The 12,265-nt window shown below is 43.4% G+C and overlaps 1 protein-coding gene across 1 annotated transcript in view; it reads right to left on the reverse strand.

Annotated features, from left to right (window-relative positions):
- Positions 1–5,942: 5,942 nt before the first annotated feature.
- The window catches only part of Ttc32 (tetratricopeptide repeat domain 32), an 8,576-nt gene continuing 2,253 nt past the window's right edge, over positions 5,943–12,265 (reverse strand). The window contains exons 2-3 of the mRNA XM_019205037.2: positions 9,802–9,970; positions 5,943–9,017 (exon numbers count right to left, since the gene is read on the reverse strand). Of these exons, the coding sequence (XP_019060582.1) occupies positions 8,890–9,017; positions 9,802–9,970 (297 nt within the window). The 3' untranslated portion in view covers positions 5,943–8,889. The remainder of the gene's footprint in view (positions 9,018–9,801; positions 9,971–12,265) is intronic.

Genomic DNA, 12,265 nt, shown 5'->3' on the forward strand with positions numbered 1-12,265 from the left:
CTGTGCTCCAGGTTCGGTCTGCTTCCTACAAAGCCCGGTGAAACCACGGCTGCCGGCTGTGCGACATCAGGACAACAGAGACTGGACCATGAGGGAGGGGTGGGCACCGACCCTGGAGGGGAAGAGTCAGGTAACTGTGGAAACTGGCTAGTTCTTGAAGAGAGAGCAAGACTGAAGTAAATCAGAAAGAGAGAGAGAACTTCTTGGAGAGAATGCCACAAAGGCAGGGAGGGGGCAGAAGAGCGAGGGTAGAGAACAGGACCTGCCATCGTCGTGCTGGCCAAGTGACACGGAGGCTGTGTCTGTCCGTACACGGCGCCTCACCCCATGAGCCTCCACCCTTCCCATGCAAGGAGCTGGTCCAGTCCCAGTAAGTCTGCTGGCAGCTGGGGTTCATGATGGAAATAATTATTGTTCTGCAGGCCCCAGACTGACAGCTCCCAGGCCTGGCTGCTTGGCCAACTTGGATATTTTTTCACCTGGCCTGCTAGGAATGGTTTGTTGTTTGGCAGTCTGAAGTGACTCCTGCTTTTCTTTTCCAATCACAAGTCAGAGGAGCCTCGTTTCTCCAAGAGCTGTCTCAGAGCCACACGGGGTGGTTAGGAATTTTTTGAAAGCAGCCGAGCAAACCAGCATGTTTTGTATGGTGCTTACTCATGGATCACTTTCCCGACTGTGAGGGTCATGGCCAAATAAACAGCCTTCTCTCGCCCCCCTGTACCCCAGGAATCTTGGTTCACAGGCCCACTCCAGCAAGAGGCCCACCTTTTCTTAAACACAGCTGCATTTGGTGGTGCAAAAGGCCTGTCACTTGAGAACTGAACTGGTACTGAGTGCTTGGCTTCCCGCACTGCCATACTGAAGTCAGCCAGCTGTGCAGGAAATCTATTCTCTGGCCATTCGGGAGGCTAGAAGTCCACAGCAAGGTGTCCACAGGGCTGTGCTTCTCCCCAAGCCTCTGTGGAAGGCTCTCCGTGCCTCTTCCAGTTCTGGAAGCCCCGGCACTCCCTGGTCTGGGCGGCATCGCTCCGGCCTCCGTTCCCATCTTCCAAGGCATCCTTCTGTGTCTGCGTCCACATTTCCTTCCTTGTATGAAGAAAGCAGTCACGGGAGGTGGCGTGAGACAAGGACGCTGTTGGACTCTATGCTGTCCCCACCGTCTCTCTCCAGAGATGGGCAGCAACTTCAGGAAGCTCATGTCGTAGGGTCCTCTGGCTAAGACCTCAACAAGTCTATGGGGGAGCGCACATGAGCCACCACAGATGCCTGTTATAAAGTTACGTTAAAACAAGGCACCTGCTGATCTGACCTCTTAGGAGGATTTCTTCTTCTAAACTAAGCCAGGAGAGTAAGCTATCAGAAATAAAAATGAAAACTGAACTATAAATTATTCTCAAAGTCAACTAAGGGGTCGGTCACACACTGGTCTGCCCTAAGCCTAGCAGCCAGTGATGAATCCACAAGATGTGAACCGCAAGTTTGTGAGAAGATTCTCATAACCCCTGCTCTGATCCCTGCCAAGCTCAGGCCCTGCTGTCCACCGCACACAGGTCTGGGACCACGGCCCAGCCATGCCTCAAGCACACAGCCTGCCAGTGGGGAGGAAGCGGCATGCAATTTTAAACGCCTGAGCAGGGCAGAGCCAGGCGGGGATAAGGCCGTGGAGGGAGACACAGAAGCAAGGCTCTCAGCTTTAGCCTGTCTGCTGCTCACTCAAGAAGCCGCTCTCGAAGCCGCACTGAGGCAGACTTCGGGGATGAGGGCAAAGTGACCTGCGGTCACAGCCAGTGACATCTGGCCCGGGGTGGAAGCAGATGAGACAGACCGTGAGACAGGACGCTGGTCCAGGGCACTGGCTCAGAGGCGGTCTAAGCAGAGCAGTAGCCACACCAGCCAGAGGGCCACAGGACAGAGCCGAGTCGCCCCTGGGCCGCAGAAGTGTGGGCGCACCTACTCTGCCATCTCCAGAAGGCTTCAGCGCGACCACACAGACGTGGTGACAGAAGGATGCGTGAGACATTTGTGTGTGAGTCAGGTAAAACCGGCCAGAGAGGACAGACGCCAAGTTAGGGAACAGAACTAAAAGTAGTTTTCCAAGATGTGACTCACAGGAAGCGGGAAGGGGGCTTCGAACCTCTGGTCTCCAGTCGTGCTGGTTACAGGGGGGGAGCACGTGTGCGGTAGGCGTTTTTCACGCCTACCTTCCGCACGGCTGTAATTATTACTGCCACATCAAAGCACTGGGGATCGTTACTAATGTGGCTTTTTAAATTGTGGGTCAAGTATTTCAAGCAAAATAAATCGGATGTACACGTTCGTAGGGAGCTGTAGGAAGCGGCTGAGCCGCGTCCTCAGCTGAACCTGAGTAACGTGCAAAGCCTGACTCTGGGGGCAGGAAGCGGTCGAAGATACCTCTTGACTCAGCTCCTGACCTAGCTCAGGTGAGAAGCCGAACCGCACGGGCAGCTCCGAGTTCCTGATAGCACAGCTAAGTAGCTCCGAGCGCGTCCTACTTTCCGTGTTCTTAACAGAATAGAGCTGTTCCTTCTGAAACCACCCCGACACTTCCCCTTGAAACTGTGTAAAATAAACACTCTGACCAGGCGCAGTGTCTCCATCAGGCCACTGTGTCCCACCAGGCCCAACTTCTTCTCCTTTTTCTTTTTGGTACGGGATTGAACTCGGCACCTTACACTGCCAGGTAGGCGCGGCGAGCGGCGCCCCCGGCGCCCCAGCTTTTTTCCTTACGTCTGTGTTTCTTCTTTTTCCGTCCTCAACCCGCATCGGGTCTCTGCTCACCGCCCATTTCAATATCACATTGACTCTGGTGTGAGAAACCAAAAGTGGAAACAAGAACCAAAATGTATAAGAGAGATTGGGAAATGGGAGCACAATGTTCAGACGAGAAGGGGAACAGGGGAGAAGAGAAGGGAAAGGAAGGGACGAGAAAAAGGATAATAGAAGGGGAAAATAGAAACAAAGCTTTGAAGTACGGAGGGGAAGAGGAATTGAAGGGAGCGGGGGATGGGGCAAAAGAAGCAAGATATGTCACGCACAGGCACGAATCCCCTAGACGAGTGTGATTATTATGTATATCTGAAGTGTACTAATAAAAAAGGAAATATTTCCTCCTTTAAAAAACTATGAGTCACAACAGAATGAGGTAGATTTCTATAAAAGACTGAAAGACTGGCCAATAAGTGACTGATGTTACTGAGTAACAGTGATCACCCTCAAGGCAGTGAGTGAATAATGAGGAAACTTTCTACATTACAGTAAAACCTTGGTTTGCGAACATAATTTGTTCCAGGTACCTGTGTGTAATCCAAAGCACTTGTATATCAAAGTGAATTTGTCCATAAGACATTATGGACACTCAGATGATTTGTTCCACAACCCCAAAATATTCATAAAAGCATGATTACAATCCTGCAATGTGATACAAAATAATAAAATACAATATATAAAGGAAAACAGGTTGACCTGCACTTACCTTTGAAAACCTTCAGCTGGTTTGAGGGAGACACGAGAGAGAAGGGTCATTTGGAGATGACTCTCACTACCACTAAGGCAATCACTGCTATCTACCGCCTCAATGCAATCTTTTTCTTTTCGGGCAACTAAAACAGGGAACCTCTCCAGTGACACTTGCTTTTGCCTCCTTTAGAAGATTTTGCAAAAATCTGACATTGCATTGTTGTCAAACAGATTCATCACTAGCAGCCTTTTGTTGGGTAGTGTTTTTTAACAAAACCTGGTGTTGTCTCCCACATTTTACAAATCTTCCTAACCTCATTTGAAGTGAGAGGTTCCTCTGCCTTTTTCTCCTCCTCTTCTGCAGATGGGATCTCTCCCTCTTGTTGTTGGGAGACGATCTTGCAGCGAGGGGGGAGCCACAGGCTCAGCTGTGATCATGTGACCTTGAGTGTCACGTGCTACTCATTGCGAGACATCACTAAAGTTAAAACTTACTAGAAATGTTTGCCATCTCGCAGAACAAGTTCCTTGCAGTCCAAGGTTTTATTATATATTCTTCTGCAGGTTTTACTACTTTTGAAAGTACTTTTAACCATAGGTGTTTTTAAGGATGAAGGCCTTTCCTATACTTTGCTTCAGCCAGATCTCAAACGTTTGCATAATCCAAACAGAAGTCATTGAATATTTTAAAGAAATAAGGGCCAGGAAAAATAGAAACTTTTGTTCTTATTCCTACTAAAAATGTGACTACATAATGATAAGCTCTATCTTTCAATAGTAGTGTTAAAATACAAATTCTTTAAAGTTAGGCATGACTCAAGAATATGGAATGAAAACATGGCAAATATTCAACTAATTAATCAATTAACTAAGAGCCACAAGAGAAAGCACTGAAAGACTGAGTACAGTGCTTACAGGCAATGAAGGAGGAATCTGGAAATAAAATTGCTCGGTTACAGACAAAAATGGTTAGTGTTCTTTATGGCAAGAGAGGCATAACCTTTAGGGCTAGCTTTACTACCAGACAGAATTCATTTGTATTTTCTCTACACAAAATTTGACAAGTTATGTGTAACCTCAGACTGGGCCCTAATAAAGAGTAGAATTAAACAGTTTTGGGTGGATCTTTTGGTCTGGGCTATGACGCTGAAAGAACATGTAGTCTTCCTATTGCCTTCCTGCTAAGTGTTGGATGCTTTTTCTCAACATAAGATACAAATTTACATATTGGCAACCATGGCTTTCAAGTTTCCAAATGCAGTTTGCTCTAATATGCATCTGCTTTTCACCAACTTGTGTGTCTGTTTTCAATCAGGAGGGAAAATGACCAACAAGCAATTCTAGCATTGCAATAATGTTCCATTAACAAAATATATTCTAAAACTGTTTTGATACTAACCTTAATTTATATTAAAACATTTCGAGGAACTTATTAACAATTTAACTTTTTTTATCCGGAAAAAACTAAAGTCTGCTTTGAGTTGATGTCAGCTTGGCACCCAATCACCTGATCCGAACTGCAGCTTAAATGTTTACAGAGATTTCGGAAGTAACTGGACAAGTTGCATCTCTCAGCCTCAGCTTCCTCCCCTATGAAGATTCAGTTCACTGCCTGTGACAACCCGGACAGAACGAGGGCTACACAGCGTGCTCTGCTTTCACTGTTCTCTGTATACTCAGAGCCATAAGTTTCATAACTTAGAGATTTCTCTTTTTATCACTTGTCTTTTACTGCACAGATTTGTGCTTTTACTTTCTTAAAATTTTGAAAAGAATGAACTATGCTTTTTTCATCTTATCATTTGCTTTATTTTTTCAAAAACAAAAATTAAATTCTACTTATCATCCTTCTTTATGTAGAAATGGATCTCTTCTGAAGTTCCTAACAAATACCATTTTAAATTGGAATCCTATTCTTGTCACAGCTTAAGAAATGTAGAAAGTGCTAAAATCTGAATTTGTATGGAAGCCTTTAAAAATACATACTTAGCTCACACATCAACCATTTGGTTTGTTACACTAGGCTCTTGAAAACAAAGCCTATGCCACATGATTGTCAACAGTTAGTGCAAAAAAAAAAAATAACAGTGTTAACCCAAATGCCCCAAATTCAACATCACAGTTCCAGCAGACATCCTCCCTGATTTCCGCATCACTGCAGCATGCGTTTCTAATCAGAGAAGAACACACGAAACAAATTAGTGTTGTGCTGCATATTTTGACAAAACCAGAAGAGGTGACATCTTTGATCTGTGTTATGCACGTACTGTTATTCTTCGAAGCACTCTCACATTCAGTATTTAATTTGCCTAGGGGCCGGGGATGTCGCTCAATGGCACAGCGCCTGCCTAGCAAGTGTAAGGTGCTGAGTTCGATCTCTGGAACCAACAGATAAATAAACACATACATAAACAAGTACATACACACATACTACTTTAATTTGCTTAAAGGTACCTTTCTGTGTAAGAACTTTATTACATTTCATTGGCATGCAATTCAAAAAGCTTAAAAAGTGGTTTTAAAAAATGGCGCAGAAACCTGGAATATACTTTAAAAAAACACCCAGCTATAAAATTCAAATAAATGAACTGTATGTGAACTATATCTCAATGCAACTGTTTTTATATGTGTCAGCAGAAAAAACAAGTAAATGCTCCTAACAGTCTGTGCAAATCAGTTACTTTCCAGTTGTTACACTTATAGGCACTTGCATTCATTTTTCTTACTGTGAAAAGAGGGTATTGTGGGAAAAAATGGAATTTTTCCAACTAAAAGTATTTTTTTATGTAATGGCTTTTCACCCAGAAGCAGCATTTCCTGGAACCAACTGACGTTGTTAAGTAAGAGATAGGTTTATTTGACATTTGAAGTTAAAACTGTAAGAGGACTACACTCAGACGGGAGACACTGAGATGAGCATCAGTGTGAAGGCTGGATACGTCGGCCCCACCAGAGATAAATAAAGTGCGCACACTTGAAAAGATTTACAGCCTGTGCAGTAATAGGAGGCCAATGTTATGTTTCAGCCAAAGACACCGGCGAGAGAAGAGAAAATCCAGGAAAGACACAGGACAAACAGGCACAGATCGATCAGACGTGCAGTTGTAGCCAGCTCTTCTAGAGTCGACCATCAGAGACAGACCCTGGCTGCGCTCAGTTCCACACATCCCAAAAGGGCGAACGGGTAACTTTCTAAACCCAGAAACATAACTTAAATCAATTTATACTGTTTTATTATACTTAGGGAAAGAAAATTCTGGTATCAAACCACAATTTCCTGCTTTGCTTTTGCAGAGGAAAAAACAACTTAGAAGACAATACAATTTGAGTGTTTTTCTAATAGGAAAAAAAAAAAGGAAAAATGAAGCAAACACTGAAATGTGGGAAAGATGCATAATTCTGAACCAGACTATCTCTAAGCAAAGTATCGAAAGTATCGGCCAATCAGAAACTTAGAATCTGGATGTACAATGCCTACTTTCAAAGAAGATAAATGAGGTAAATGCATTACGGTTTAGTTACTTCCAGTAGCAAACAAAAGAAAATAGTGCCTGGCTCTCTGATCAGCAAGTGCTGATTTGCACTTCAGTGACTTTTTCAATGAAGCTTTTTTTTAAAGAAGAAATTTTAATAAAATCCAGCAAACCAATGTTTTTTAACAAGTATTCTTTTTGTTATTGTATCTGATCCTAGTAAAGAGTAAAGAGAAAACAGTATGTGCCCAGAGGATACAAAGTCATGTCAGTATTTTTCAGGTACTGGGTTCTTCCGGTGGGATGGTTTTAAGGTCTCCTAACACCTAGGGATTTCACTTTTTTAAAAAAAGTTTTTTTAAAAAAGAATTTTTTCTGCTTTCATGCAACTGTATAAATTCATTTTCAATAATGGAGACATAAATCACTGGAAAGGTGAATAACTCCAGAAATATATTTTTCTTTTCGGCCATCAAATGTAATCTCCTCTCCATACCCATTCGCCTGCAGGACCAACTCTCCATGCATTCTTGCAAGGTATTATTTATGAACTACACACACAGCAATTACTTGTCTTTGTGTGCTTTTACTCAAAAACATAAAAAAGAGCCCTGCTAAGGCTGATGGTGGCTACCGCACCGAGACCACAGGGGGGTCCTGCGCCTGGCGCCCTTTCCTCCCCAGAGGGCCGTCTCCACCCGACAGTGTACACGGCAGTGACACTAGCTTGGCAATTTCACGTTCAGGGTCATACATTTGGAAACCAAACCACAACAATAAAAATGTAAAGATGTGGACTGAGCTCCAGCTTCAGCTTGCTTGCTTTCTCTCCCAGTCTTTCCCAGTTCCGAGAGCTCAGCAGAGCCCACTCGCTTGTTGGCCGCACCTAGAGGGGAACTTTTAAAGCTTTACATTCACCGTGTATTTCTATCAATCCCTTCCTGTCCACCCCCACACCACCCGTAAATCGTTAAGAGTACGAATGCTTAGGTTGCTCTTTCAAAAATGGTAATGATGAAAATAACTCTCATGATCCAGAAAGAAAACTATGCTCAATATACAGTAGTTTTAAATCTTAACCTGTCAATGATTTCTAGAGAAAATCAAGGGTACAGTAAATTTGTTTGCTCTCCTGGATGACATGTGCTTATTTTTAAGCCGAAATATTTTCTTTCCAGCCCAGCTACATAAAATAGCTAGCTTTACTCTCAAAACAAATGCTTCAACGAAAAAAATGAACAAGGACAATGATTCTAGATTAAAAGAACTGAGACATAACAGAGAAATGCAACCTGATAGGCTACAGACCCCAAAATAAAATCTACACATTTTGAAGTATGGGGAACTCTGAATATTTTTTGGATATGGAGGACATTATAGAATTATTAACTTTACTAGGTGTTATAATGGTATTATGATAATAAAAAAGAACATCTTTATCCTTGAAAGATGCAGGCTGAAGTATTTAGGGGTGAAGTACTGTGATGACTGTATCTTAATTCTCAAATGATTCAGCAACAAGTTTTATTTTTAAATACAGAGAAAAAGCAAATGTGGCACAATGTTAACAACCAATGAAACTGAATGAGTAGTTTCTTGATGCTGATGGCATTATACTTTTAACTTTTCTGTAGGTAAAGTTTTTCCAAACCAAAAAAATAGCAAAAAGAAGACTTACTGAAGAAAATACATTCATTTAAAATATTATTCTGGAATAATACACACTTATACACTCAGATTATTTATGTACACTCTATAAAAATCAGCAAATCAAAACACTTCTCAATCTGAAATTAACAATCTTAAACATATTAACTTTCAGTGCTGACGCATGAATGTCTTATCTTAAATACAAAGAACTCAGTATCTAAAATTACAGTCAATTAGGTCCAGGTGTAAGGATCAAAAGTATTTCAAGTTAAAAAGTTCAATAATTGTTTTAAGTATTTCTTCTTTGTTTCTCTTCTTTGTCTTGAATAGTCTGTTTTAAACTCAAAGTAGCATCTTGAAATCCAGGATTTAAGTCTAATACTTTCTTGAAATCTTCCAAAGCTTCATCGAAATATCCTGTACCAGAATCCAAAACAATGGAAAAGAAAAAAAAAAAAAGCTGAACATTTCTACATATTATTCACAGCAAAGTTTAGATACACATACTTTTGCTTTGTATTTATGAACTTTCAATTACTCCTAGTAAAGAAAGCTTATTCTCTTAATAACTATATAGAGCTACGTACATAAAAGAAATGCTCTGTGCCTGTATGGAATAATTATGCCCCGATCAGCTACTGCAGGGCTGGGGTGCAGCTCAGTGACAAGGCACTTGCCCAATAAATAAATGTGAGTCCCCGGGTTCAATCCTCAGCCCCACAAAAAATTAAATCAGTCACTCTAGCTGTGGGTTTATAAGATTTAATGGGTAAGTACCAGAAATCATGAAATTTCAATAAGCATGTCCCAGCAAAACTGGGAAACTGAAAACATGGTTCCTCTAATACAGAAATTTAACCTTCACTGTGTAGTCTCACAAATCTCCAAAGATTTTAACTCGCAGAGTGGCACAGGTTGCCAGCCAGCAATACCCGCATTTGCAGCAGGGAATGTGCAGGCTCGGCGTAACGGGGTCACCCGGGCCTGTACCCAGGTCGAGTTCCCACCTTGGCGCTGATCACACACCTGCACCTACAATGAGCTCAGGCGCACCTCCTGTGTTCCAAGTGCTAAACCTAAAGTTCACTTAACGCTAAAAACTGATCATCACTACATTCACTTTAGGACAGCGGATAGCTCTGAAATAACAGAACACAAGCAATGAGAAAAGCAAAACATCAAATCAAATATGAATTCTTACCCAGTCTGTACAATATCAACCCTCTGTTGTAATATGGAATTTCAAAACTGGGCTGGACTTCTATGGCAGATGTGTAGTCATCCATTGCTTTGTAAAAATCAACCCTGAAGTACTTGATTTGCCCCCTGTTGTTATATGCAGTAGCCAAATCCTCAGGGCTGCATTTGCTTTAAACAAAAAGTTCACATTAAAAACACCCTGTTACCAAATTCCTCTCGTTTCCACTTTCATTTTCTTTTGAGCATTGTCAAACTTCACAGGCTGTAACATGCTGTCCTACACTGAAAAACCAAGCTGAAGAAACAAAGCTGAACTATGTAAGGTACTGAAATAACTTTGTTTATTTTGTAGGGTTATAGCACCACAATGTCAATCAGAAAAGCACATGAAATTTTAGTGTTCAGAGACCCTGTTCACTGCCACGATTTGTTGAACATATTAAAGTCACTGTTCATTTTCTAAGTACACACTATGAAGCAAAGATCAGACACAGAAAGGAAAGCTAGCCCAAAGTTCAAGTTTGCTATGGACATGTCAGACAGTGAATTGTTAATGTCATTCTCAAAACCCTTAAAACAATGAGATTTGAAATTATATTCCACCAATAAAGAAATTCAAGTTAGCCCTGTGCAAAACTTCAACAAGTTGATCCCCAGAGAGTGATCTGGGCAGGACCTGCCCTCTCCAGCAGCAACTGGGATTGACACCAAGGCCAGCCTGGCTTCCCCATCACAGGGTGAGCTCTGCTCCACCTGCAGACCAGGGCAGACTCAGTTCTGTCCCTGACACTTTTACAGGATGCCCCCAAACGGGAAGTGAGCAGAGGTCCCTGAAGGACTGGATGCCCAGCACTTGAGAAGCCACCACCGTAACAGGTCACAGCCCGGCTCTCACTGCCCCCAATCTTTGTCTGCACAGGACAAATCATCTACGCGGACAGCATTAGGGCCTCTGAGAGTCAGGGGAGAAACTTTTCCGAAGTGATTCTCAAATCTGCGAATTAGACTTATCTGACGTTTCTGTTACACCCTACGGTACAGTCCTCAGAGATGATTCCTGGGTGCAGTCAGCTACTTCTCGTGACAGCTCCACCCTGCAGGTCTGAGACAAGGACGATCACTGCTGCAGCCCGCAAAGGTACTCACAGTAGAGTTTGCGGAGTAGAGAGGAGTTACTCTAATTTGGGAAAACTTCTGTTCTGTGAGCCCTGAATGAGAGATACCTGTGCCAAGAAACTCAGGTGCCAGCAGAGCAGCGTTAAAGCTTAGGTTCTTAGCCTGATTTGCAGAGGACGAATAACAAGACTGGAAAGCATCCACATACCCGCTGCTGATGAGTATTTTTTGAAACACGCGAGATGCATCTATTCTCAGGGCCTGAAGCAAAGACACGAACTAAGTTTCCTATGTTTACTAATCTCTGGGAGAGGAAACCGAGGCGAGCAGGGGGACAGCATCCTACTGTCTGTTCCGTCAGTCAGGTGTATTACTGAAACGAGAAAGCATTTTTATCTTTCCGGTTTAACGCCACATGAGTTTAAAAAGAATATCAGGCCCCCAGTGTTCAGTTAAGCCTTAGGCAAAGTGCAAATTGGCGCTCTTTCAAGAAAAAACATATCCTCTAAGGGAGCAGTGGGTGACGCAGACAGCTCACTGCCAAAATCCAACCACCCCGTCCATTACTCCCCCACACAGGGGCCACTGCACACCATCAACAAGCACAAGGGCAAAACCTAAAGCAACCACAAACGCTACACATCCAAGCATAAGCCCTGAAGATGCTTTGGACTCAGACACACAGTTTAGGCTAACACCGCGAAAAGAAAACCCAGACACTATCCACCTCCCTGTGGAAGCGCACAGTCCCACCTACATTACATCCCTGCCGTAACAGTGGACCAGACTTGGATCTAAACCTTAAGATTTCGCTACCAGTTCACAAGTATTATAGGAGGCATTCAGCAAATCCAAGCTATGGAGACTGTCAGGACACACGAGTGTACACCAACAACTGGGAGAGGGGCTGGGGAGCTTAAACACGAGTACAGCTGTGAGTCCCGACTTAACCCAGCGGCCACAAACCAGCCCATCAGACAAGGGCACACTTCACTGGCCACCCAGGAAAGTTCCAACGCGGACTGGATGTGTGAGGTTAAAGGGACCCGGGATGGTATTTCGCTTGTCTTTGTAAGAACCCTTAGCGTTTGGGAACCCGTCCCGAAACAGCCATAAATACGATGCTGGATGAACTGGAAACTCTCAAGCCCGACAATGAACACCTGAACGTTAACTACGCTTTCCCCCACATATTTAAACGCCGTTCGTAAACAAAACAGCCTTGCGGCCGTCCCGGTGCGCTCCTCCCCGGGCCTCCATCCTCGTCGGCCGCAAGCACAGCTGACGATCACGCGGATGACAAGGGGCTCCCGACGCCGCGTCTCGCGACAGTTTTACGTTACCGCCCC

Source organism: Fukomys damarensis, unplaced genomic scaffold (genome assembly GCF_012274545.1).
Source record: "Fukomys damarensis isolate Sample0158 unplaced genomic scaffold, DMR_v1.0_HiC HiC_scaffold_2, whole genome shotgun sequence".
Classification (NCBI taxonomy): domain Eukaryota; kingdom Metazoa; phylum Chordata; class Mammalia; order Rodentia; family Bathyergidae; genus Fukomys; species Fukomys damarensis.